This window comes from Exophiala dermatitidis (genome assembly GCF_000230625.1).
Source record: "Exophiala dermatitidis NIH/UT8656 unplaced genomic scaffold supercont1.3, whole genome shotgun sequence".
NCBI lineage: Eukaryota > Fungi > Ascomycota > Eurotiomycetes > Chaetothyriales > Herpotrichiellaceae > Exophiala > Exophiala dermatitidis.
This window is the reverse complement of record NW_008751648.1, coordinates 524,710-550,725: the sequence shown is the minus strand read 5'-3', so window position 1 is coordinate 550,725 and position 26,016 is coordinate 524,710. Positions and strand designations below refer to the sequence as shown.

Genomic DNA, 26,016 nt, shown 5'->3' with positions numbered 1-26,016 from the left:
CTTTTTTTCTTTTCGAAACAGTATAGAAGTTTTTATTAACTTAAGTTTAAGGTAGAGAACTATCTTATCGCCGCTACTAGATATAATTTTTATAGAGAACTTATTCTATTCTAACGGGACCTAGGGCCTCATTAGACTATATAGTTTCTAGAGGTTATACGATAGCGTACGACGCTAGTCGAGACCGTCCTGATGGCTCTCGATGTCTTTATAATGCTTGGCACTTAAAGTGCCTCGTTCCGTCGCATCCTCCCCAAGTTCGGATCGCCACAGCTCAACAATCGCTTGCAGTCTCACAGGCAGTCAATCCGGTGAAAGCTTATGCGTAGGTACAGAAGAGGTCTGGCAGAGAGATCAGTGTCCGGAATGAATTCCGTGGCTCTGTACTCAACGAGGATCCAGCTCGACCGATGCCAGCCAGCGAAGATGGAAGAATCTGGCCATGCTCGACAACCGTCCGACACTGCAGGTACCCGGCAACTTTGACGATGGATTCCCACGTGAATTGCGGACAAACCATCATCCTTACTCATGATCATCGTGTCCATATGCTAATCCATTCCATCGATCGACCGAATGGATCTGACGACGTTCTGTACCCACGCTGGTAGCCGGCGGGCCAGGCGGAATGGGGAATTATTCCGGATGGAATAATATGCCCTGCGCGGCTTCCGACGCGCCTCTATCGACCCCACACACAGGCTGGGGAAAGGCCCCGTGGGGACCTTTTCGGCATCACGACAAGCACGGAAGATAGCTTACAGCGCTTCTGATCTACTTGCCCTTGAACATCATCCATGTTGACACGCCCCTGATCCACGGTCGGTCGCGGTCTGGCACCATCCATCAGTTGCCCTCATGGCCTACACAAGTATCTCAACCAGCAATGGCAAACAGATCAAAGGTGCGTTTATGCAGTATAGACGCCTCATGAGAACGATCGTGCGACTGACGATCCAGCCCAGTCCCTACGGGTCTTTTAATCAACAACGAATTTATCCCCAGCAGCACCGGGGCAACGATTGAAATCTTCAGCCCAGTTAATGAACGGCAAATCGCAAGAGTCGCCTCCGCGACCGCAGCAGATGTCGACCTGGCAGTGCAAAGTGGTCTAAAGGCTCTTCCCGCGTGGCGGTCAACACCTCCATCGTCCAGAAGCAAATTCCTGTCCAAGCTGGCCGACCTGATCGAGCGAGATGCCGACGACTTGGCCACCATCGAAGCCGTGGACGCAGGTATCCTGTTCGGCGAATCCAAGGCGCTTCACATCACGCAAGCAAGCGACACGTTGCGCTATTTTGCGACGCTTACAGATCGTCCGGGGGAGAGCCTCGAGATCCCGAATGGCTTTGCCTATACACGACGAGAGCCTTACGGTGTTTGCGCCGCAATTGTCCCCTGGAACGCGCCGTTGTAAGCACAGCCGCCTCGATAGTGGAAATATCTCAACAATATGCTGACTGTCTTGGCACTAGAATGATCACGATATGGAAGCTAGCTCCCGCAATAGCCGCCGGAAACGTCCTCATCATCAAAACGCCCGAATTGGCTCCTCTTTACGCTCAAAAACTAGGCCAGCTGATCGTGGAAGCGGGATTTCCTGCCGGGGTCATCAACATCCTCTGCGGCTTGGGCCAAGATGCCGGCAAAGCCATTGCCGAACACATGCTCATCAGGAAGCTCTCCTTTACCGGGAGCGGCCCGACGGGTCGCAGCATCCTCAACGCCGCAGCGGCTTCGAATTTGAAGAAGGTGACTCTGGAACTCGGCGGCAAGAGTCCCTCCATTGTCTTTGACGATGCGGACCTGGACAACGCGCTTTTCTGGACCGCGCTCGGCTCATCGGCCAACAATGGCCAAGTCTGCGCTCTGGGCTCGAGAATTTACGTCCAAGACACCATTTACGACCAATTTGTGAGCTCGTTCAAGGCTCGCGCTTCCGCCGGTCCCACCGCGCACGGGGATCCCTTGAGCGAGAAAACCACCAAAGGCCCGGTCATTTCCAGGCCACAACATGAAAAGATCATGCGATATATCCAAAAGGGCAAAGAGGAGGGCGCCAACGTTCTGTTCGGCGGCGATGCCCTTGGAGATGGGATATTTGTCCAGAATACGGTCTTCACCGAGGTGCGGGAAGACATGACCATCGTCAAGGAAGAAATCTTTGGGCCCGTTGCGGTAAGTCCATCCCCGTCCTTCTCGATGCCACCAAAGGCCCCGGGAAAATCCCACTGATCTTCCTGCAGACGATTGCGCGATTTTCTGCCGAAACCGAGGTCATTGCCAAAGCGAACGACTCGGAATATGGACTCAACGCGGCCATTTTCACCAAGGACATCGCGCGCGCACGTCGTGTTTCAGATGCCTTGGAAGTAGGGACGGTGACGGTGAATTCTTGGGGCTTGATCAATGCAAACACCCCCTTTGGAGGCGTCAAACAGAGTGGCTTCGGCCGTGATCTTGGACGAGAGGCTTTAGACGAGTGGACCACGGTCAAGACCGTGAAACATGTGCTGTTGCCGCCTGCGAAGCTGTGAGGCGATGGGAAAAGTTGGTGGTGCTTTCTTGGGGGGATTGGATGTATCGTCGAGGATCTGCTGGGAAGCTACAAAAGTGACTTTGTATCGGACGTCAAACTCCATATCTACAGCAGGTCCCAGCATTTGTGGCTCTCCAACACTTCTAGATCAGATAAATCCTGGCCTTGCCGGGTGCCGGCGGGCGGCTAAAATTTCTTTCGCGGATCCAAGCCTACCTCCAATACCCTGACGGTGATGAACAAGACCAAACTCACCGCATACGTGACACCCGCAAAGGTGATGAGACCCCAATATTCCCCCCTGGCGGCACTGATCAAGGCGCCGGCGACGGGGATGCCGGTCAACGCCCCGAAGCTGGAGACAGTATATGCGGCGGCGTAGAAGGTGCCAAATCTCTCCACCGGGCAGAGCTGGGCCAGGCAAACGGGCGTCAGGCTGATGTTGCTTCCGCTACCAAACCCGAACAGGACAGCGGTGGCAATGAGAAAGCCAGTGCGATGCCCGGCCAGCAACCACATGGCCAATATTGAGATGATGCAGAGCGACACCGCCATAATTTGCGTGTTGAACCGACCGACTTTGTCGCCCAGGTACCCCGGCACCCATCTGCCCAGAAGAGATCCGACGTTGAGGAACGTGAGCATGTTGTACGCCAACCGAGACTCGATGCCCTCTTTGAGCGCGTAGGAAGAGATATAACCCAGTGGGACAAAGAGCCCCCACTCCATGAAGAAGATGGCCGCAGTCATCAGCCCGACACGCCAATTCAGAAGCACGTTGAGGTCGGGGAACACAATGCGACGGGTGACCGCCGCGGAAAATCGCGCTTCCATGAGGAGGCAGCCTGCTGCCACGAAGGGAAGGAGCATCAAGGCTTTCGCTCGAGTCGTCCAGGCGAATCCGATCTGAGGGAAAAGGGCTTCGAGGATCAAAGGAAACAAGATCCCTCCGAGACTCCCGCCACTGACAGCCATTCCGGTGGCAAGGGCCCTTCGAGCATAAAACCAATGTTGCACCGTGCAGATCGCAGACGTGAAGAGCAGACTTGTGGCCAATCCGCCGAGGATTCCGATGCACAGGAAGAAGTGCCAGAACTTGACACACAGGCCCATGAGGCAATAGCTGGCCAGGAGGGCGACACTGCCCACCAAACTCAAAGGGCGTGGCCCATAAACGTCGAACCATGGCCCGAACTGCACGCCGGCGAAGAAGGCAATGAAGTTGTAGAAGCCGAAGATCCAGCCAATTCTATCAGGTGACTCGTGGCTGAGTTGGTGAGATGCAAGCCAAGCTTGATACGAGCCCAGCGAATTCATGAGAGCCAGCGAGGCGAAGAATGTGCAGAAGCAGCCGAACAGAGTCCACCACGCACGCCGACCACCGTCGGGATAGGTCTGGCCATAGGCGTCGACAGACCATGTTGGTGGGATATCTTCCGCGGCATCCTGTGTGGTCGGAGGCTCTTTTGATTCTTCATGGCCCTCAGCCCGGGCCGCTGGAGGTACGTCCTTGGAGGTCTTGACCGGTCGATGGGGGGCGGTTGAGGACTCGGTCATGGCTGTTCAGTCCCGTAACTCGGAGGATGAGAAGGTCGACACAGTATCCTGCGTGCCATGTGTGTGGGAGGTCTCTGCAGTAGCGACGGTGGGGAGAAGGAACCAACTTGACGAGCTCTTTGCGGCAAGTCGGGCAGGGCTCGAGTAGGTCCCGTTGCTGTCAAAGGCCGGTGCCGTGGGAGGCGACAGACGATGCAACCAGAAGTCTAAGGTGGAGAGCGGATAAATACCATCGTGGTCGACTTTTAATCCTGCTGCGTTCTCGTCTTATAGAGTGGTCCCGTATCATCCCTTTTCTCGTGTCAAAGAGCACACATAGTCTACACGGTTGGTGTTCCAGTCCCCGGACCCGTTGTCATTACTCACGGCTCTTGCCTCTACAGATCCTTGACGACTGCTTAGATTGCACGACGACGGAATGCTAGAGTGTGTGGAGCAGGAACTTATGTTCTTTTCTGTCCTCGGTGATCCTTGCTACGATCCTCATATCCGACTCTTCATTCGAGAACCATACGTGTCGGCGACCAATTTGGCAGCCTTCATTCCCTGCTGAGCGGCTCCATCGATCCAGCCACGCCAGCCTTCACCCCAGTCTCCGCTTGCGAGGATGACATTGCCATGAGGAGTCTGCATAATATCATTATATTTGCTTACCCACTCCGGAGGAAGATAAGCCCATGTGCCTTTGGAGAACTCGTCGTTGTACCAATCGTGGTAGACCTGAAGTTTTGTGATTAGCTGGCAACGGGATTTAGGGAGGAAACAAGCTTACAATGCGTTTGACCTCTTTCTTCTCCGGAAGCAGGTGGTCAAGTGCCTCTTTGATACCGGAGACGTTGTCCTTGAGCGTGAGTCCGACCGCGGTATCCGCTGACGGGCCAAAAGCAACCAGGTGAGTGTCATTTGTGGGAGTCAGGTTGTCTGCGAGAGCACAGATCAGACCCTTCCCAGGAGAGGCAAATGAGTTCCAAGACACCAACTCCGGGCCTGCCACGTCGAAATGGACCTTGTTGCACTTGTTCGTCTGTCCGATCGAGATTGCCTCGGCCATCTTCGTCGGCAGGGCGGGAGAAAACTCGATGTCGCGCAGGACGTTCAAGGGGATGGTGCAGATGACTTTGTGTGCCTTGTAGGTCTTGCCCGACCGCGTCGTCACCGTGCAGAAAGACGTGCCGTCCTCAATCTTGGCCACCGGACTGGAAAATGCATACGAGAGTCTTCGGGTCGACACTGCATGGTCGAAAATGTTCCGGGCCAGGGCGCTCTGTCCACTGCGCAGTCGAGTGCTGAGAGCAATGTCGTTCAACCCGGTGGGAAGATGGTTGCCAAGAGCCCACCACCGCAGACCGTCCAAGACGCCCATGGATTCCAGCGGCCCACCACCCATTTGCAGCAAGATGGCTTCCAACATGCCGATCTCCTCGGTGGAGAACTTGGATCGGATCTGCTCCAGGCGGTCTCTGCACGAAAGCTTGTCGTACCTGCTCATCTGCTCCTTGTTTCGCATCGAGTCGAAGGGGTAGGGCATACCCTCTTTCATGTATGCGCCGTCCAGATTGCAGAACTCGCCCCAGACTCTGCCGAACATATCCGCCTGGAACCTCGTCAGTACGATGAACAGCAGCGGCGATGATGATGGAGAGAGCCTACCTCTTGGTCATGGGTCAGATTGCGCTTGTCATGTGGCGTGGTCAATGTACAGAAGTCCAAAGGGCCACCGCCGATTTGGGTCACGATCCATTCGTCCTGCATGTTGTATAACGACATCTCGCGATAAATGTGAGGCATTTGCCAGTGGACCCAGGTGCCGCCCATCTCGTAGTTGAATCCATCAATCGTACTGTGCCAGGTCCGGCCACCAATGCGGTCACGACCCTCGAGAAGCAGAGTCCGAAATCCTGTCGAATCAGGTCAGACCCGGCACGAGAATGAAAAAAGCCCCAGGCTTCGATGCGTACCTTGTGTCGTCAGATCTCGTGCCGCCACAAGCCCAGAATACCCAGCACCGATCACGATGGCGTCCAGGACCTCTTTGGTGTCTGCAGCGACGTGCTGCTGAGGTTCAATGACGCTGATGGAGGGAATCCCTTCTTTTCCTCCGGCGCTGGGAGTCCACACGAATCCGTCTCGGGAAGTCATGTTGTTTCGAGCGGGCAACAATGCACTCTGTCGGGCGGTCGGGGACTGATAGTGATCTGAACAGAAAATTCAGCGGATATTCAGATTCGCTTCTTCGACATATATAGAGGCGCGCGCGTGCAAAACGATATGATGGGCCTGGGTGGCAAGGCTCCAATCCGCTCCGGAAGCGGATCTGGGAAATACATGGGCGAGACTGGATCCTACGACGACCTGGTACATCCGGAACTCGCCATAGGGTCATTCCACGGCTCTGGCCCTCAGTTATTCCAACCATGGAAGTCATTCGCAAGCTAGCATGCTTGACAGGAATACGAACGCTGGGGACAAACATGCTATTAGTAACCACGTGGGGACCGACAGCACCAATCACAGGTTAATCCGGCCTCAGGCCGGCGGGCCCCATGATGGATCGACCTTATCAACGGGTCGCTCTGGCTATAGCGGCTATCTGCGCAGCGTGGCCGGGTCGAGGCCTTTGCTCTTAAAGGCACAGAGCAACCAGGCATCGCTACACCACCCTGCAAGACACGGGCGCCTCATCTTCCACCATGTCGAGCATCGGTCTTCGAGTGATCATTGTTGGTGGCGGCTTTGGGGGGCTCTGCACCGCTATCGAGACACGGCTCCGGGGCATGCGTCCGGTCGTCCTGGAGACCTATCCGACGTCAGCTGCTTATGGAGATATCATCGACTTTTTCCCCAATGGAGGCAGAATTATCGAGAAATGGGACAATGGTCGAGTCGGCCGCGAGCTGATGCAGATCTGCATCAATCAGGGCGACCGGTTCCAGTGAGTTGAATTCCCCGAGAACCAACCACCAAAGCGATGGCTGATCATGGCGAACCCAGATACTACAAAGCAGACGGAACCCTAGTCTGGGATGAACCGTGGCTTCTGAAGCCCGAACATTATTGGAGACAGTATGCCGGGCATCGTGGCCAGATGCACGAGGTCGTCGTCAATTACGCCAAACGGATAGGGGTGGAACTCCGATTCGGCGACGGGGTGGTCCAATACATCGACGGCGACAAACCTGGAGTCCTCACCAGGAAGGGCCTCAAGTATTTTGGCGACGTCGTCATTGCGGCCGATGGGCCTCGGAGCATCGCTCGGCAACAAGTCCTTGGCCTGCCGGACACCAAGGTCAACAGTGGCTACGCCATCTACCGAGCATACTACACTCTCGGCGAGGAACACCGGAACAATCCCTATCTGAGAGAGTTCTGCGATCCGAATCGCGACGTCACCAAGATGTGGGTGGCCAAGGACCTACACATGATCATCTACACCTGGAATAAAGGCAGAGATTTGGGCTGGGTGTTGACCCATAAGGTTGGTGCTATCTGCTCCCTGGCTAGGGAGGGTGTCTAACGAGGTGCACAGGACGATGCAGACATTGGAGAATCGTGGTCGTTCCCCGGGCGAATTCAGGATGTTCTGCGATGCATCAAGGAAGGGGGCTTCGAGCGGAAGCTGGAGGAGGTGGTCAAAGCAACGCCACCCAAACAACTCGTCGATTACAAGTTGGTTTGGCGAGATCCTTTGCAAACCTGGCTGAGCAAGTCGGCCAGAATTGTGGTGATCGGGGACGCCGCTCATTGCCACCTGCCGACCTCCGCCCAAGGTGGCTCGCAGGCGCTGGAAGACGGCGTGGCCCTGGCCATCTGCCTTCATCGTGCCAAGGGCGACGTGCCATTGGCGCTGAAGGTCTTTGAGCGCATCCGGTTCAACAGGTCCCACGTCATCCATATGAGCAGTATTACGATGAGGGACGGGTACCACAACGTCGACTGGGAGGGGGAGTTTATCAGGGAGCACCCCGAAGTGGTGAACCTGCCGCGATGGACGTGGGTGATTGAGCATGACGCGGAAGAGAACGCCGAGCAACATTTCGAGCACCTGGCCCGGGATGTGAGGAACAATCGTCAAGGCACGATTGAGGAGCTGGCCCTTCCTGCGGGAGGCAATTTCGACATTACAAGCCGGGTAGCAGACAAACCCAAGCCGTTGCAGGCCAGGTTGTGATGGTCGGTGTCGGGGAGTTGTGAATGCAAGGTTAATTATTATTTTGTGTACCTACCCGTTGTAGATGCCCACCGATTGCCTTGAAAGGCGACCTGTGACAGTATGTATGGTGCCTACCAGATCCCCGGCTCGGGGGCCCCTAGGCCCGTCTATCACCCGCTGAGTGGGATACTGTGTTGGTAGGAGCAGAGAAGTAAGAGTATTGGTTTAGAGAGTGCGTAGTAGGTTATCTCCAGGTCTCAGAGAGTGCTCCCATGGATACCTACCCAGGTACAGATAAGCCTACCTAGCTAACTGCCAAAGCGCTAGTACGCAAAGGCGTCACAACGGTCCATGTGCCGGGATATCAAACCGCACCGCGACAGGGATGGCAGCAGCCAGCAGGGGCCGGAATAACTTCTCATCACTAATTCCGGCCACGATGTACCCACCATGGCGACAAGTCTCCGGGAAATGATGGACGGGACTAGCCAGTACTCGGGCAACCCGGGTTTCACGGCCTGATCGTGAGTTGCGCGATTCGCAGGGCATTGCGCCCGGCTGGCGGGGACGCTGCCCATGAAGGATCACCGTAGATACAATATAATAACATGGCTTTCATGTTCGAGAAATAACATCTCGACCTGTGAGAGAGACGCACGTCCCGCGAGAGAGTCCCGTCAAGATGCCTGTCCAACACGCTTCCAAAATCGCCCAATACAAAGTCCCAAACCTCCCAGAGGCTGGACCCAACGTCTTCTTTGGTGGGGATGCCCTCGCCCTTCAGCCTGACGTTCCTAACAGAGTGACCAGGCGATGTTCTCGGTAACAAGCGCTTGACGGGCTCTTACTTCCTGCTCGAAGGCCCTGACCCATCGACACCCCCGAAATATCCCTACGACGAATCTGGGGTTCTGGTCAAAGGTATACCAACAACGGCCCAAACTCTTGCTCTTGCTTGTAGGCCAGGAACGTACCACTGACATTACGCCAGGAGAGCTGTCCATCGAGGACGAAACAGGCCAGAAGGTGCACCTGACCGCAGGCGATGTGTTCTTCATCTCCGAGGGCAGCACCGTCACCTTCTCCACCCCCAAGTTTGCACTAGCATACAAAACCTCCAACAGGGCACATTCAAAGTTGTGAACGGCGCGGATGACAGGGAAGAGCAGGAAGGCAATGAAACGGCAAACAGGATCCCTGGTGCCGTCGTGTAGATAGATACCTGGTTTAGATGATCAAGCCAAACAGAGATGCCTGGAGGTTCGTCTACGTCGAACCTACAGACGATTGGTCGAGTTTTTCCGCCTTCGATTGGGTCCCACATCTTCCTCCCTTTCGCCGCTTCTTCAACTCCTCCAAATTGCCGCTTGTCATGTCCAGCGGATGGTTGCAGTCGTCCACTACCTTTGCCCAGACCCACGCGAGAGGCAAAAGAGGGATCTTCCTACCTCCGAGGATAGGCCCTCTCAACGCCTGAACGTCCGTCCAGACGAGAATACGCGAGAGGCGAGCCATCCATCCTCCATATCATACGTCGCTTCGATTGGCCCATCCGGGTGTGTCTTTTGAGTTTGATTCGAGACACTGCTTGCCACAATGGTCCAAAGCACCGGCCTTCCCCTCTGCCCGCCTTGCCATTCTCCACCGCAGATGCTGGGACTTATCGGTCGACACAAGGCCTCGCTTGGTCAATTCGAAGCCACGCACGGCAGCCAGTAGGATTTTTGTCTCTTCAAGGGCCTATTATGCCCTATCTACGACATTGATAGACTGTTCAGCCGCATACGGTGTAGACGACAAGCTCTTCAGTCCCAGATTGTCCCCTCAAATACTCGACAGTGCCGTCCCGCATCCCTCATGTATATCTATTTCTTTGCTATCTTCCTCAAGTCGGGACAGGAGGAACTCGAGCAGTCCTAGGCACAATGGCGGATACCGATATATCCGTGCCTATTCAGGCACCACCTGAACAGACAATGAAGAAGAAGTTCAATTTCTGGACAGCACTTGGTATTGCATTGTGCTGCAGTGGAGCAGTAAGTCCAGCCCTTTACCAATTCTCTTGCCGCAGCTGAGCAATATCAGTGGGAAGGTTGGGTCGCATCCATGGCACAAGGCATCGTGGCAGGAGGCTCCGTCGGGTTGTTTTGGGGTTGGATCTTTGTGTCCATCGGCATCACCTTCATGGCGTGCGCCCTAGCCGAGCTGGTGAGGTAAGCTTGGTCAACCGATATGACCCTTTTCGACGTGGAGAAGCTGATGATATGGTAGTATGTGGCCTTCTGCCGGTGGGCAATACGTTTGGGCAGCCGAGCTGGCCCCCAAGAAATACAAGGCCTTCATTGTGAGTTGACACGATTCTGGAAGATTCACCATCAGGTCGCTAACTCCCTTTTCAAAGAGCTGGTATGTAGCTTGGCTCAGTATCGCGGGTCTCTGGCTGGGAGCAGTGTCTTGCTCCATGGGGGTTGCCGTGCAGACGCAGTCTTATGTGGCCATTACACGTTCATACGACATGAAGCGATGGCACGCCTTTCTCGTATGCTCCAAAGCTCTTACCCGCTTATTTCAGCACATTGTCCCTAACTCAGCAGCAGATTAATGTCCTCGTCATCGTGATGTGGGTGGTGGTCAATATTTTCTATGTCAGAGCCATGCACTGGATGAACGAGTCCAGTAAGAAAAAGGCCCTGCTCCGCTTTCTCAAGGGCTACCGTGCTAATTTTCCTCTCCTAGTTCTATACATCCATGTCGTGGGCTACTTCGTGGTCATCATCACATTGGCCGTGTGCACGGACAACAAGCACGACGCCAAATATGTCTTCACCAACTTTGAGAACAACTCAGGCTGGGAACAGGATGGCGTTGCTTGGTGTGTCAGCCTGTTGCCTGCCTTGTACGCCTTCTTTTCCTTGGACACAGCTGCCCACTACAGCGAAGAAATCACCAACGCCGACGTGGCCGTTCCACGTGCCAGTAAGTACAATGCGTATTTGTGCGGGTTGCCGCCTCCTCGATGATCAAGGACTTACTGTTCCAGTGTACTTGCAGGCTGTGATCAACAGTCTCATGACCATTCCGTTCGTGATCACGGTATTGTTCTGTATCGGTGACCCGATCGATGTGCTGTTCAACTCCCAAATCGGCTTCACCAGTCCCTTTACCCAGATCGTACTGAAAAGCACCGGAAGTCCGGCAGCGGCCATCATCTTGAACGCCATCAGCACCTACATCGCATTTGCGGCGGGCTTGGATCTGTGGGGCGCCACTGCAAGAGCTATGTGGTCTCTTGCCAGAGACGGCGGGCTCCCACAGCTGTTCTCACGCATCCATCCCAAATACGACGTGCCGATCCCGGCGATTCTGGTCACGCTGCCCCCGTCGCTCATCATCATCATGCTTTATATCTTCAATAGCACGGCTTTTTATGTAAGGACCCTTGCGTCATACCACATCATCTCTCAACTTGATTGGCGCAATAAGCTGACGGATTGGAACTTGTCGTTGGCAGGGAATCATGGCCGGTGTTCTTGTGGCCTTCCAGCTGTCGTACGTGATTCCAATCGCCCTCCACCTCTTCCACGCGCGCAGAAAGTCCAGCCTCTCCCCCGGTCGGTGGTCAATGGGACGATTCGGGGTGGTATGCGACATAGTGGCCTTGACCTTTGGCTGTTTCATGATCATCGTCATGTCCTTCCCCACATATCAGCCGGTGACGGCATCTACCATGTGAGCGTCCCCTCCATTCTGAATAAGAAATCGCCAGCGATGAAACGCGCGACTAATCCAGCACTGTTTGATTCCAGGAATTACGCCGTCGCCATCATTGGTGCTATCGTCATCTTCGCCACGGTGCTCTATTTCGCCTACGCACGGGGTCGCTATGCCGGACCAGCCACTGTTTTGGATGCAGTGCGGGTGGTGAGCAACGCGGCCCTTGACATAGCCGTCGAGTCCGACGACACGTCCACCAAACTGAAGGTCGAACCGAAGATGGCGTGAGGAGCGGTCACAAGACAGAGACCCAGCACCGGCCGGATGTCAGAGGAATGGTATACGATAGATTGGACGGAACAAGTAGTGTTATGGCACCACATAGCGGTCCCAAAGATGAGGGATAAGGATGTAACAAATATCTAAGCACACAATCCCAGCTACAAGATCGAATGCTGTCTTGTATTATCGTACCGTGGATGATATGACCAACTATAGACTGTGCCTCCTTTTTCTCGTTTCTGTCTTTTCTGTTCCTCTTCTGTATGCCAGCTTATTTGTCCATCCGAGGCTGTCGAGACTCCGAGTTTCCCACGTGAGAAGAGTAAGGTGTGCAAATTAGGCGATTCGCATCGTCGTGGGCCATGCACAAGGAGGCAGCAGGCAGACAGACGACTGGAACCGAAGGACTGGCGGGCTGAGGCTGTGACAGAAGTTGGGCGAGGCTGTGTGTGGGGCTGTGCCTGTCAAACCGGTCATTGCCGCCCGATCGTGATTGATCCCTATAGTAGGTACTACTAACCCATTCGCATCATTGAATTATTGCCCAGCTCATCTCTACTAGAACGTAAACCGTCCCCAAAATACGCCCTCAGGCCCGTAGCTATTGTTACCTAAACTCCGCGTTTAGCGCGACTTAGCACACTTGGTACGTAAAAATACGCAAGATATATTCGTATATAGAAATAATACCTAGTAATTCTCAGATAGATATTCTTGGTATTATAATAGATAGCCCGTTATTATCGTTATTGTTACTTCTATCCTCTTCTTCGTCGTTTAACAGTATCATAGCTTATTTCGTACTATTTAGCATTAGTCTTATCCTACTATAGATCAATAAGTCTTACGAGACAATAGTATTATAGTAGATAAACTTAAAAAAGAGAGGAAGAAGCGTCTTGGTCCTATATAACGCTATAAGGTAATATAAGTAAAGGTATACGGTAGGACTAATACGGCGCTGGTCTACCCTAGGGATATCGTGAGTTTGGGCAGCAACGTCGTGCACCTCATAAAAGCTCCCCCGTCTTTTATCTCCGGGCCTCTGGCCGGCCGCACTATCAGAAGGCTCCGGATTATTTCCCTGGACCGACCTCGAAAGCGAACATCGCCGTTTGGTGGGGTTCGAGGGAATCGGGCTTGCCGCTCTACTATTCGACATGGCGGATTGCATGGGCCATCCATTGTCGCGCACGCATGGTACCGTAGGCAGGGAGATAGGTAGGCAGACGCGAGGGCAGAGTCACCCAGCAGAGGTGAGTGGAAAGTCTGGGCACGTAGGGCGACAGCCAGCGCAGGCGGACCTCCCATTTTCCCTCAGGACATCCGCGTCTAGCACCTGGACAGGTGCCGCTCGTTGGTTTGCACCAGCAGCCGCCACCATCGACTCAACACAGGCCAGTTTGTCCGGGGATTAATTCTGTTGTTTCACGGACATTGTGTCTCTAGCCCTTTGATAGGTACTGCAGGGACAATTATCCGCAAACGTTGCCTCAGTGCGCCATCAGGAGTTACTGTCGCATGCTCCCGCGATATGCCATAAGTCATATTGTGAGAATCAGATACCGCAAAAGCACTACTACAGGAGTCGGGAGATTTGGGTACCTGTTTCTCTCTGTCTCTCTCTCTCTGTCTTAGCCGGGGCGTGACCAGGCTCGTCTCTTCAAGGCCATCATCTTGATCTCTTTTATGCGTCTCGCAGGGTCGTCCACCTCCTTCTTCGGCCTCGCCTGAGTCGTTGCGCTCGAGGCTGTGTCGACCTCTCCCGATCGACACTCAATCATATTCGGTCCTCGAGAACGATCAGGCCTATCTCTGACCACTGCTATTCCCCGGGGATGGTCGTGGTGGCCGTGCCAGGCGGCCTGGGCGACTTTGGGCGTCTGATCGTGAACGCAATACTGGAGACCGGCAAACATGAAGTATATTCGATCACACGAAAGGTAGGTATTTGTCGGGAAGTCCTGTCAAGACGCCCAGGTCCCCATCCCGTGGACGAGCTATTCCTTCCCCGTTTGTTTCGAGCCTCCTCTTTTCTTACACTTTCGACTCGTACCAGATCCCCGACAATGTCAAGCCTATCCGGTCGCCGGTCAGCGGTGAAGAATACATTCCCGTCCTGCAGACCGACTACCAGGACATCCTGACCATGACATCCCTGCTGGAATCCAAGAACGTGCACACCGTCGTATCGGCGCTCAACGTCGACTTCCCATCCGTGTCCGACGCGCAGATACGTCTCATCGAAGCCGCCGCGGCGACTTCGTGCGTGCAACGGTTTGCCCCATCCGAGTACAACGTCGACTACGACCTGGACGACACGGTGCTGCCGTACCCGGAGAAGAGATTCCACGCCGCCGCTCGCCGGGCCGTGGAGAAGACGCGCCTCAACTACACGTACTTTTACCCGGGCATGTTCATGGACTATTTCGCCCTGCCGCGGATCGAGACGCACATGCGGCCCATCTACACCGTCCTGGATCTTGGCCACAACGAGGCCGCCATCCCCGGCGACGGCTCGGCCGTCATGGCCATGACCTACACCAAGGACGCCGCGAGGTACGTCGCGGCCGCGTTGGATCTGCCACGCTGGCCCCGAGTGTCCCTCATCATCGGATCGCAGCCGACCGTGGGAGAGCTGGTCCAGCTGGCCCAGACGATCAAGGGCGAGCCCCTGGACATCCGGTACGACTCGTTGGACGCGTTGAAGGCGCACACGGCAGAACCGCTCACCGGTAACCGGGCCGTGGGCGACCTCTTCGAGGGCGGCCCCGCGCAGCTCAACGCGCTTGTGTGCGACCTGGCGGCCGCCATCGCCTGCGGGGCCTACGATATTGCCAAAGCCCAAGATGGCGTGGACTTGGTCTCCTTGCTCGGTGACGAGGTAGAGAGGCCCGTGTCCATCGAATCTTTTCTACAGAGATACTGGGCCAAGAGCTGAAGGCATGGGGAGAAAGGTTCACAAGTTCATATCTTTATTCACACTAGAATCTGTCCTTCTCCCATGTTCTGCATAATGTCCTGCCACCGCGGTAACCCGCTGTAAAATCCTTGATGATACAAATCGCGACCCGTCCAGACTTGTTCCAGAACCTTCTCGGCCGAAGACGGGTTATTCATGCCCAGAAGTTTGATGCCCTTCAATCGTGACCGGATGTACTCGCGCTGATCGGGAATGTCCAATTCTGCCCCTAACACGGTCAAACACCAACCGAGATTGGATCCAGGTCCCAGCGCATCGGGCACGGTGGCTAGCAGCTCGAACATCTGATCCATGGATTCGCGGATCTCCGCCGAGGCAGGCTCCTCCGGGGGATGCGTGATGCGATAAATGTAGATGTGCATCGCGTGTCGGAACGTCTCTGCCGCCGCGACTATACGTCTGAAATACTCACGGTGATTGATGTCCTCGATTGCACTGAGAGCAATGCTCTTATCATGACACGAAACAGCCAGCGACGGTTCTGAACCCATATCAATGGCGCTCTCCTTGACCTGCTGCTGCAGATCAATGGCCATTGATTCGACTACCTCCTTGGAACCCGATTCGGCCTCGGCACATTCCTTGGACAGGTCACATAACTTGGCAGCAGCGGCCTATAGATCAGTCAGTTGAAGGTGCAAAGCTGGCGGAGTTGCCTACACAAGCGACGTACCATCAATCGGGGTAAACGGACTGAGCAGCCAAAGAATGGATCAATGCTGGCGTTCGCACCGTCCGTCCAGGTCGCGGAAGAGTCAATCCAGCTTTGCACTTCCGGGGTAGTACATCCCCCAATATTCAGGGCCTTTTGGGTCTCGATCATGGCGAACCAGGTTTTGATGAAGGGATTCAAGTCCGACGAGTTTCCTCTTGCACTAAGCCAGCCTCGAATACCCTGATAATGCGCTGCCCATCCCTTGGTGCCGTTAAAGATCTGCAGGCGCGTCAGAAATGATAGGTTAGGAGGCGCTGGGTGAGAAGGCATCATACCTCGTACGACAATAAAGAGAGCATTGCGACTACGGTGTTTTCTTCGTAGACCAGTTTCGAATACTTCAGTCGTGACTGCAATGAGGCGAATGCTTTCCGGAGATAGTGGCGGGACTCACGGTCCTCCCTTCTCTGCCATTTGCTGTAGTGTGAAGCTGCGACGGCGAGAATCGAGTTCAAGGTGCAGGGATCATTGATACTGGATTGCGTCAACGAACGATACCCGTTTTCGGCGTAATCGATCGCAATGGCTATCCGCGAAAGATTTTCTGGAAAGGCTGGTGAGCAAGCGTCCCGAAACCACAGCTAGGAGACGAACTCAAGTAGTGCTCCATCAGGAAATTCTCGGATTCTGGCAATCCTAGCGAGGAGAAGGCAACCGCTGCCACAGAAGTCTGGCCTACCGACGGCGGCATCGACGTGAGGTTGGGCTTCGACTTTGCTCTTTTCGGAGCTTTTCGAGTCCGTTTTTCTGCCAGCGACGTGGGCCACTGGATTTGAACGCCGTAGCCTGCACATTTGAGCCCAGCAGAGGAGCAGGTATTGCAATCTAGGCAGCGATCAGTCAACGCTGGACAAGGTAATCGCGGGACCTCCGACTTACGCGGCAGCCGACCGTCGCAGTCAGACCGACACTTGCGACATGTCCGACAGGCGCCGTCGAAGTGGTCAGGTTGAAGAGGAAGCCAGGCCATGGGCGTCAAGGCTGACTCGAGTTGCGATGTCTAGTGACTGCTTCAGCGGTGGTCCCAAAAATACTGCACTCCGCCGGGAGACGAACCATCGTGGCAGACATCGCCATTGCGGCAGAGATAAGGTGGACCAAGCAGAGCAGCCAACCTGTTCGTCAACCGAAACCGTCGGATTCTCGATGAGGAGCGGAAGATGGCAGCATGCAAAGGAACCACAAGGGTAATACCTAGAGACTCAACCCTGCAGAACACGACGACGATAAGTAAGGTAGCAGCTGCGAAAGTGGGAGGATGGCTAATAATGCCCTGGCGCAGGTGGTCTATCTCGCCCAAAGATAAGGCTGGGCTCCCCTCGTGCTCCTCTGGCTGCCCGGCAGTCCAGACCTAAAGAACGAGCAAGGGACGCCGGGATCCACCGGAAATCAAGCTACCGCTGGCACTTTCTAGCCAGCTAATACTGTAGGGTCTCTTAGGAGGAGCGCGGGGTAATCTCCACCCGCACAGCCCCTACGCCGCTACCACGGCCCCTAACATCGCCCCCCACCGCCCCCCATCGCCCCCGAACAAAGTACTGGCCGGGCTCGACTGCAGTGTAAGTACGCAATCTATTCCGCACCCTGATCTGGGTGGGGAGGTTCACCTGCGCCCGCCGCTTTTGGCCCTTCTTCCCAACACTAGGCCTGCATTATGCGACGTCTAGATGCAGTTCCTCTACCCATTGATCCATCCACGTCGGCCTCTGTCCTGCCATGTGAGTGTCCATCCATGTTTGGCCGCTTTCGAGGTGATCGAAAAGAATACTCTCGATGTCAGCCTGGTTGGAAAATGAGGGCACATGGGGTTGTATCCATCCTGTGCTTTGCGGCCCCTCGTCCATGCTTGGGAGAGACTGCAGGTTGTTGTCAACACCGGCCATATCTGGGACCGGTAGTGGAAGCCCTTCATTCGGCGCCATGTTGAACCTTGCCAAGGGCAGGTTTGAGGCCGAGTGGCCATTCGCCAACCCTGTCGTCTGGAAAACATCCTTCCCCAGTGGCGGGCGGTCTGCGTCGGACTCACCGTTCCGTTCTGCCGGACGCATGCCCACACTGCCATCCCCCTTCAACAGGTGGCCTCCGGCAGGAGAGTTGGATGCTACGCCAGGGGGTGGGTGCGACACCAGCGAATCTGGACTGGAGTGTTGAATAATATGAGACCGTTCTGAAGCGGCTAAAGAATGTAAACTGTCCGCGTTGGTGTCATAGTAGGCAGCCATTTGCTCTCCGAGACGGTTCTGGTACTCGTCAAGCCACGCCGGTTGCTGGAGACGGTCACAGGCTGGCTCGGCAGCGCTGGTGGCAACGGTCTCGTCAGCGTGGCCTGGGGATGAAGCCTCGCTACGAAATTCGGTCGCAGGTTTGATCACGGAGAGCGGAACCAAAGCAGGTTCCATCAAACCTTCAAAACGGCTGAAATAGTCTCTGAAGAGATGAGCACCGTCCAGCTCAGGTGGAGCGGCTCTTGACTGTTGGGTATTCAGAAGTGTATTAATCTGGAGAGAAGGTCAAGATGTGCGCCAGAAACAATGATCCCTTGAGTCCGAGCTCACCCACGACTCGGTCGGCAAATAGTATTTCTTCATTGCTCCGAGTATGGCGAAATTGATTTGCAAATGCTCCATGGCGTCGTTCCATTCCTGGGTTGTGCCGGCGTGCAGCCGATCAAGGAGCACAAGAGAGCTCTGGTAGCAAGCATATCCTATCAATGGTGTCTGATTTGCGTAAGGCTGAGAACCGAATGATGATTGGCACACTTACTGGAAAGAAGTAGCCAACCCTCATCACCTCGTTGCATATTGTTGATATCGTCGAAGCAGCGGCCTCGCATACATTTTTCCTCTCGACCAAGAAATGCTTAGGGGCCGCTGGATAGTGGATGACATCGGGCGATCCGTCGTCCGCATGCGGCCTTCGTCTCCGGATGGGTAGAAAGATTCTATTCAAGAGGATCGTACAGTAGTGCCATACCAGGGTGCAGTGGACGGGTTCAAGGGAGCCTTGCGCCAGCCATCCTCGAAGGATTTCTCGAGTCGCACAGAACTCACCCGGCTGTTGCAACAGATATTGGTCCAGTGCGCTTTGAAGTCTCCGGAACTCCGATTCTGAGTGCCAATGGTACGGCAATGCCTCCACCGAAGAACTCCTTTCAAACTCCTGAACTCGGACCGCCAACTGCAGCAGTTGGAAGAGCTGGGTTCGATCAGGGTCTCTGTTGTCCACTCCGCATATGAGGGCATGTGAGCTGAGGCCGTGGTTTCCCAACAGATGATACATTTTGGTGATCCGCAGGAAATCACCAACCATATGCTTTGATCGGCACGTTTCAGGGCAGGACTGTTGTTGGCTTTGTAAAAGCTGGATCAGACTTTCAGCGAGGCCTGCCGGGCGTCAGTACAGAGTCGAGCTATCTGGAAAACCGAATGGCGCACTCAAATCAGCCCATGCCTGGACCCCATTGCCGCGATGCATTTCATAAAGGGCGAGAACGCAGAGAGCTTGCCCACGACTCAGCAGGTCGTCATCATCAATAGCCATGAGGCGTGTGCGAGCTTTGTAAGCGAAGCCTGTTTCTTGACCGGGTCCCAACAACGCTTTGGCGGCTTTGTGATTTAGATATTTTGCGCTGACCGCTAACATAGCAAAGCACAAATAGTCTGGACAGTTCTTGGACTCGAGTTTGTTAAAGAAGTCCTCCCTGCACAAACAAGACGTCTGTTGCACATCAACATGTGTCCAGAACAACTCTATGAGATGGCAAATCGTCTCCATTCTGGCTTCCGACTGCCTGGTCACAGATTCAGTAGGAAGACGTCTAGAGCAGCGCCAAACTCACTCGGAGGTCACACTCGGCTCTGCACCGATGCAGATTTCAATGCTCTGCCGCCATTGGTGTAATGGAGGGATGTTTGGCGACGGCGGTGTCATGACCGGGGAAGATGAAGCTTCGGATGCCGCTATTTCGCTCAGCTCATCCCGTATAGGCGATTGTTCAGGTGGAAGCGCTGGGAACAGCAACGCGGTCGACCTCGTTGATTTCGCCCTCGGTCGTGGACCTCGTCTTTGGCGCTGGGTGTCGAATACGCAGTCCAGCTGATGCGCCTTGCAGTAGTCGCATGGTTGCGAACCACTACATCTGGCCTTGGTACCGGTCAATACAAGCATGCCTCAATGGGGGTTTGTGGTGGGAATCTTCACTCTTCGTTTCCGACAACACTCACAGGCCATGGTGGCCTTCCGTCGTCCAGACACATCGGCCGCGGCTTTTGGGTTTGCGGTCGGCATCTTGACATGTTCTTCGAATATGTGGTATTTTTGCCAGTTCTCCTTTATGGTTGACCAGCTTTGGCAAGGTACATCGAGATGACCGCTTCGCAATTGGTTCCATCTGTCACGTCAAACCAGACCTACAGTGTTGCTGCGCTAGGGCATTGTGGTAACTACAAGAACCCATCGAGTTGACAACGTAATGATCGCTCCCTGGAGCACGAGAATTTCGGTCAAAGAGCTTTGATGTAAAGCGCAAATTGGGTGCGAGAAAGTCACAGCATTCGCAGGGCATGTGCGGCGACAGTGGACAAAATGAGGCCTGGTCTGGGCGGGCGTGGGCAAGGAATCGCAACCTAATCTTCGGCGTTCTCTCTGCCCTAAGCAACTTGAAGCCTGGAGTCGCCCCGGTTTACAGTAGGTGGCGCCCAAGGCGTCGGGGTCAGTGTCCCGCCCGTCGACCGACTCGACCCCTCTGGCGCAGCTAGCCTAAGTAGGGCGGAGGAAAGACACTCGGAGTTGAGAATCACGGCTTTCTGGGGCCATCCGCTGCCACAATCGCCCATTTTTGAGACTTCAAAGTATTTTCTCTGCCATCGTGAAACCCCCCCCCCCCAAAACCCGCACGGACCGGGTCTTCTCGGTGGACGCAGGCGGATTCCCTTCAGCGCATATGAAGAGGGCGCTCAGCCGCCACAACTCCGGGTTCGCACCATTCCGCGGACCTGTCCCAGCCTTCGCAACTCGACCACAAGCTGGCCGTTCTCGCTGCCTCCCTCCATGACCGGCAGTTCTCATGGTCAGGGCTTGATAAGCCTGGCGCTACCAGATATTCCGCTCACATCGACCACTACCTTGACTCAACCTGCTCGGATGTCTACGACAGCCCCTACCGTCCATTCTGCCTTCAGCGTCCTTCCTCGCAAGACCTCCCAGACGCCACGCACAACCTCTGATTGCCGCAGCCTCTAGGCAATTATTCCGGCCATTGATAACGCAGGTTTGGGACCCATATCCTGACGAACCTCGAACTCGGCAGTGCCCATTGGCCGACTCCCAGCTAGCCTATCTTCTTGTTATGAACGCATAGATACTGTACTGTGTGCATAACGACCAGCGTGTCGAGCAGGATGGATTACAAAAATGCTGAGATCCTCTGCGGCCAACCTCTCTGGCAACCTGAGCAGAGGTCAACTCAACACCTCAGTTGCAGCCGTGGTCCTCAGTTGCAACCTTAAATACCTGACTCGTGATCACACCCCCGGGTTCCTGTCTCGTCACCGCAACCATGGCCGACGACGAAAGCGTGCAACTTGGCGGGATCTATTCCAACGATGATGCACTCCAGCTTGCCATGTTCGGCAAAAAGCAACAGATGAAACGTTACTTCAACGGCTGGTCTTTACTATTCATGTCCTTCTGCACCAGTGTGACTTGGGAGGCCCTAAGCTCGACCATGGCGCAGGCTCTGACTGCCGGTGGAAGCTCCAGTATGGTTTGGGGATTCCTCGCCTCCGCGGTCGGCACGCTTCTGATCGCATTGTCCATCAGCGAGTACGCCAGCATTATCCCCACTTCCGGCGGACAGTACGACTACGTGACGGAGATGTCGCCACCACGGTTCAGGAGGATATTCTCATGGACTGCTGGATGGATCACAATATGGGGTACGTTCTTGGCCCGACCCTGATGACATCTATAACTCACGTTGGCGTCAGGCTGGATTCTCTCTGGCACCTCAGGAATCTTTGCAAACGCCATGCAAATCCAGGCGTACGTTATCCTGTTCAAACCAGATTATGTCTACGAACGTTGGCATACCAGCTTGGTAAGAGCATTACGAGGGGGCGCAGCTTTTCCCGTTCGGACCTGACAGCGCCCAGATCCTCATCGGTCTCGCGACCGTCTTTGCGAGTGTCGGCATTTTTGGTATCAAGTGGCTGGCAAAGCTGCAGTACTTTGGCATCGCCCTTCATATTTCGGGTTATATCGCTACGATCGTATACCTTCTGGTCAAAGTCCATCCTAAGAACACGGCCGATTTTGTCTTCGCCGACTTTACGAACCTGAGCGGCTGGAAAAGCGATGGTGTGGCATGGTCGATTGGCTTGCTCAGCAGCGCTATCGGCTTCGTCAACTGGGATTCGTCGTCGCACATGGCAGAAGAGATGAAGCATGCCGCTCGAGACCTACCCCGGGCCAGTAAGGAACGCGAGCCGAGTTAGCGCGCCGTCACTAACATCTTTGGCAGTGTATGGGTGTGTCCTCGTCACCGGCGTCCTGACCTTCCCCTGGGTGATAGCCTTGATGTTCTGCATCACGGACCTCGACGGCGTCCTCAATGGACCAGTGGGGCTCATCTGCCCGTTAGTGCAGCTGATGTATAACGTCTCCGGTGGCGAGCTTGGAAGCACTCTCGGGATGACCATCTTTTTTCTTCTTCTGAGCAGCGTGGTCGCTGGGCCGAGTGTGATCACCGCCATCAGTCGGATCATCTGGTCCTTTGCCCGGGAAGGGGGAATGCCCAAATTCATGGCTCGGGTGGACGAGCGACAACACGTGCCTGTCAATGCATTGATCTTCACCTGGCTGTGCGTCTGCGCGCTGGCGTGCGTCTACATTGGAAATAGCACGGCTTTCTACGGGTAAGTGACGAGTCGCGCCAGGCCCCGCGGCTGGATGACTGACATGTTGCAGGCTGTCTTCGGGCACGACGGCGGTCCTCATAGTCTCGTATTGCATGCCCATTTTGATCCACGTCATCTGGGGTCTTGAACCGAGCGGCCTCAAGCCTGGACCGTTTACGCTGGGCAAATGGAGCAAACCGATCAATTACGGCGCTTTGGCGTGGTCAACATACTTGATCACATTCTTGTGCTTCCCCACCACTATGCCCACGACTGCGGCGACCATGAATTATTCATGCCTGGTGCTTGGCTTTGGCTTTGTGCTTGCCGGTGTGACCTGGTTTCTCTACGGCAAGAAGTTGTACCGCGCCAGTGCAGATGAAGTGGACTACGAGGAGACGGAAGTGGCTCTGGCGGTGCTCCAGAACGAGGGTCATGGGAAGCCCAAGTCGAAGGGCTTGGATTGAGAGGGAGTCCAGGGGCCTTGGAGGCCGCCCCGTAAATGAATCTTCGGTGTCTCGTTTAGTGATGGACAGGAATACGTGTATATCGCAACCGCTTAATCGAATATAGGCGTGCCCCAAGAGGCGTTGTTTTTGAGCTCGCTGGCCCCCTCACGTGGCACCTATCCTCAGCTCGTCGGCATCATGTAAATTGTAGCATGTGTGATGTCCGCGATAATTCAATGCGGGAAACGACGGGACTTCCTGCGCGGTGGCGGTGGGTGGTTGATATCCACGTGTTTTTAGGATCAATCCGTCTGGGACTGTGGTCGCGTAGTGGTACGTAGGACGTCGCCAGAGGAGAGAGATACCAGATCGTCTGTTCTGGGTCGATTGGGGGAGGGCGTGATGGCCGTGGTAGTAGTGGTGGGCGTAGGAGGCTTTCGAAAGCCCGGATTAATTCACCACTGGTTGAAGGCGCCAGGAAAAACATGCTGACCCGCAGCATCTCGGCTCGTCCAGGGTTGGATGTCCGTGCAAGGATCAATGGCGGCCGGGGGGCAACGTGGGCCTGGTCAAGACTGAGACCGATGCTGACCCTGGTCCCTGGTCCCGATCAGGCCTCCACAAAGGGTGGGCGTGTTATCTCTGCCGACAAGGAGTGAGGCGCGGGATGTCATTCGACTTCAACACAGACTCGGAGATGCTAGATAGTCGGGCGGCGTCTGGGGGAGGTGCTGGAGCGAGGCACCTGCAGCGGTCATATGTGGTGTGTTCGATCCTCCCAATACTAATATTCCTCCCGAATCTCACGACACACACACGCAGCATGCGTGAGCGTTTGTCGCCTCCAACATGCCCGTCTCAATCACCTATCTGCCCCTGCTGGGGCTTGCCCTGACTGTGCTGTATCTTCTCTCGAACCGCTACCAGAAGGGACTGTGGCGGATTCCCGGGCCCTGGCTGCGGTCCCTTTCGACCATCCCGCGCATGTGGGCGATATATCGCACCCACAGCCACAAGTACGACATCGAGCTGCACCGCAAGTACGGCAAGGTCGTGAGGGTGGCCCCCAACATCCTCTCCGTTTCGGACACGACCGAGATCAACCAACTGTACGGCATCACGACCAAGTTCGTCAAGTCGGGCTTTTACAGCCTGTCCGAGGTGTTTGACGAGAAGGGCGAGCTGATGCCCGACCCCTTCATCCTCAAGGACAAAACCGTGCACACGAGGATGAAGCGCAACGCGGCCAACGCGTATTCGCTGAACGCGCTGCTGCAGATGGAACCGTACGTGGACGAGGTCACCACCCATCTCCTGTCTATCCTCGACCGATACGCCGAGGCAGGCCAAGTGTGCAACATGGGCGACGTAGCGAAGAACTACGCCATGGATGCGATCACCTCCATCACCTTTGGCCGGAACTTCAACTATCTCGACAAAGGCGACACCTTGCGATTCTACAAGACCTTGGACATTTTCACCGACTACATGGCCATAGTAAGAGTTTGACTCCTTTCTCCCCATCCCCCGCCTCCCCTTTTGGCTTCCCTTCCCGCATTCCCCCCATCCGGCCAGGCTGACTTCCCGGGGGCCTCTAGTTTGGACAAATCCCCTGGATCCACCCCTACCTGCTGAAAAACCCGCGCATCGCACAGTGGTGGGTGGGCGAAGACTCGTCGCAGGCCGAGATGATCGCGCTGTCGTCGTCGGAGATCGAAAAGGGCCGGCAGCGCACGGCGGAAGACGGGCCCATGACGTTCCTGGAGCGGTTGCTGCTGAACCAAAAATCCAACCCCAAGTCCATCACGGACCATGAGATGCTGACGCACGCCTGGGGCAACCTGGCCGCGGGCAGCGACACGACGGGCACGGCGATCCGGAGCCTGATCTACTACGTGCTGAAGCACGAGCGCGTCTACAAGCAGCTGTGCGAAGAAGTGCGGACCAAACTAACCCTGCCCGTCCCCTTCGCCGACGCCAACGCCCTGCCCTACCTGACCGCGTGCATCAAGGAGTCGATGCGGATGCATCCGTCCGTCGGGCTGATCCTGGGCCGCACCACCCCCCCGGGCGGCGCGACCATCTCGGGCCACTACGTGCCCGCGGGCACCGAGGTCGGCATGAACCCCTACGTCCTGCATTACGACCCCGACGTCTTCCCGAACCCGGACACCTTCCGCCCGGAGCGGTGGCTGCCGGCCGAGTCGAGCGAAGACCACCTCCGGCAGATGAATCGGTCGTTCTTCGCCTTCGGCCACGGCGCACACACCTGCAGCGGCCGGCACATCAGCATGCTGGAGATCACCAAGTTGATGCCGACCCTGCTGCTGAGGTACGATCTGGAACTGGTCGACGGGGGCAAGGATTACAAGTTCAAGAATCGCTGGTTCACCCCGCAAGAGGGCCTTCTCGTCACCCTGACGCGGAGAGCGGAGACGGCCGCAGGGTCTGGAAGAAGCAGGTCTGGATAAGTCGAATATATTGGAATTGCGTGTCATCCATGTATTTACACCACCACCGAGACCACCTGGGTCATTCGGGGCCATTCCTAATAGAATTCGACCCATTTCATGTTTTGATGAGACCTGGGCAAGAACGTCTGAAAAGACAGTGCGTATAGAAATAAGGAACACGACAACAGCCACTCCGGGGACTACTACTGTGTGGTGGTGAGTGAGTCAGAGTGGCACCGGTAGAGCACAGCACCTGTCCGACCATATCTCTCTATTGC

The 26,016-nt window shown here is 55.3% G+C and overlaps 11 protein-coding genes across 11 annotated transcripts; 7 read left to right on the top strand and 4 right to left on the bottom strand.

The window, feature by feature from the left end:
- Positions 1–858: 858 nt before the first annotated feature.
- Positions 859–2,537, top strand: HMPREF1120_03201 (aldehyde dehydrogenase (NAD+); the record flags this gene model as incomplete). The annotated part of the gene is made up of 4 exons (XM_009157258.1): positions 859–904; positions 966–1,413; positions 1,476–2,178; positions 2,247–2,537. The coding sequence occupies 4 exons, from the start codon at positions 859–861 to the stop codon at positions 2,535–2,537; spliced, it is 1,488 nt and encodes a 495-aa protein (XP_009155506.1).
- A 188-nt stretch (positions 2,538–2,725) lies between these two features.
- HMPREF1120_03200 (MFS transporter, MCP family, solute carrier family 16 (monocarboxylic acid transporters), member 10) lies at positions 2,726–4,096 on the bottom strand (the record flags this gene model as incomplete). Its single annotated transcript, XM_009157257.1, has 1 exon — positions 2,726–4,096. The coding sequence occupies one exon, from the start codon at positions 4,094–4,096 to the stop codon at positions 2,726–2,728; it is 1,371 nt and encodes a 456-aa protein (XP_009155505.1).
- A 483-nt stretch (positions 4,097–4,579) lies between these two features.
- On the bottom strand, positions 4,580–6,235 carry HMPREF1120_03199 (flavin containing amine oxidase; the record flags this gene model as incomplete). Its single annotated transcript, XM_009157256.1, has 4 exons — positions 4,580–4,816; positions 4,869–5,690; positions 5,747–5,994; positions 6,055–6,235. 4 exons carry the CDS (start codon positions 6,233–6,235, stop codon positions 4,580–4,582), a joined length of 1,488 nt encoding a protein of 495 aa, XP_009155504.1.
- Positions 6,236–6,786: 551 nt separating this feature from the next.
- Positions 6,787–8,264, top strand: HMPREF1120_03198 (salicylate hydroxylase; the record flags this gene model as incomplete). Its single annotated transcript, XM_009157255.1, has 3 exons — positions 6,787–7,028; positions 7,088–7,571; positions 7,623–8,264. 3 exons carry the CDS (start codon positions 6,787–6,789, stop codon positions 8,262–8,264), a joined length of 1,368 nt encoding a protein of 455 aa, XP_009155503.1.
- A 532-nt stretch (positions 8,265–8,796) lies between these two features.
- HMPREF1120_03197 (uncharacterized protein) lies at positions 8,797–9,542 on the top strand. The gene is made up of 3 exons (XM_009157254.1): positions 8,797–9,007; positions 9,057–9,167; positions 9,238–9,542. Exons 1-3 carry the CDS (start codon positions 8,929–8,931, stop codon positions 9,387–9,389), a joined length of 342 nt encoding a protein of 113 aa, XP_009155502.1. The 5' UTR covers positions 8,797–8,928; the 3' UTR covers positions 9,390–9,542.
- Positions 9,543–9,607: 65 nt separating this feature from the next.
- On the top strand, positions 9,608–12,469 carry HMPREF1120_03196 (uncharacterized protein). Its single transcript, XM_009157253.1, has 9 exons — positions 9,608–10,282; positions 10,332–10,459; positions 10,518–10,590; positions 10,648–10,785; positions 10,844–10,922; positions 10,983–11,222; positions 11,287–11,675; positions 11,758–11,975; positions 12,053–12,469. Exons 1-9 carry the CDS (start codon positions 10,172–10,174, stop codon positions 12,246–12,248), a joined length of 1,572 nt encoding a protein of 523 aa, XP_009155501.1. The 5' UTR covers positions 9,608–10,171; the 3' UTR covers positions 12,249–12,469.
- A 768-nt stretch (positions 12,470–13,237) lies between these two features.
- HMPREF1120_03195 (phosphoserine aminotransferase) lies at positions 13,238–16,294 on the top strand. The gene is made up of 2 exons (XM_009157252.1): positions 13,238–14,185; positions 14,302–16,294. The coding sequence occupies exons 1-2, from the start codon at positions 14,081–14,083 to the stop codon at positions 15,181–15,183; spliced, it is 987 nt and encodes a 328-aa protein (XP_009155500.1). The 5' UTR covers positions 13,238–14,080; the 3' UTR covers positions 15,184–16,294.
- On the bottom strand, positions 15,222–17,017 carry HMPREF1120_03194 (uncharacterized protein; the record flags this gene model as incomplete). The annotated part of the gene is made up of 6 exons (XM_009157251.1): positions 15,222–15,839; positions 15,899–16,159; positions 16,216–16,484; positions 16,535–16,765; positions 16,820–16,940; positions 16,997–17,017. 6 exons carry the CDS (start codon positions 17,015–17,017, stop codon positions 15,222–15,224), a joined length of 1,521 nt encoding a protein of 506 aa, XP_009155499.1.
- Positions 17,018–17,592: 575 nt separating this feature from the next.
- Positions 17,593–20,227, bottom strand: HMPREF1120_03193 (uncharacterized protein; the record flags this gene model as incomplete). The annotated part of the gene is made up of 6 exons (XM_009157250.1): positions 17,593–18,438; positions 18,496–18,657; positions 18,704–19,323; positions 19,375–19,730; positions 19,779–20,083; positions 20,141–20,227. The coding sequence occupies 6 exons, from the start codon at positions 20,225–20,227 to the stop codon at positions 17,593–17,595; spliced, it is 2,376 nt and encodes a 791-aa protein (XP_009155498.1).
- Positions 19,709–23,526, top strand: HMPREF1120_03192 (uncharacterized protein). Its single transcript, XM_009157249.1, has 5 exons — positions 19,709–21,876; positions 21,928–22,037; positions 22,093–22,411; positions 22,461–22,854; positions 22,907–23,526. The coding sequence occupies exons 1-5, from the start codon at positions 21,498–21,500 to the stop codon at positions 23,301–23,303; spliced, it is 1,599 nt and encodes a 532-aa protein (XP_009155497.1). The 5' UTR covers positions 19,709–21,497; the 3' UTR covers positions 23,304–23,526.
- A 608-nt stretch (positions 23,527–24,134) lies between these two features.
- Positions 24,135–25,756, top strand: HMPREF1120_03191 (cytochrome P450 oxidoreductase; the record flags this gene model as incomplete). Its single annotated transcript, XM_009157248.1, has 2 exons — positions 24,135–24,782; positions 24,884–25,756. 2 exons carry the CDS (start codon positions 24,135–24,137, stop codon positions 25,754–25,756), a joined length of 1,521 nt encoding a protein of 506 aa, XP_009155496.1.
- Between the last annotated feature and the right edge of the window lie 260 nt (positions 25,757–26,016).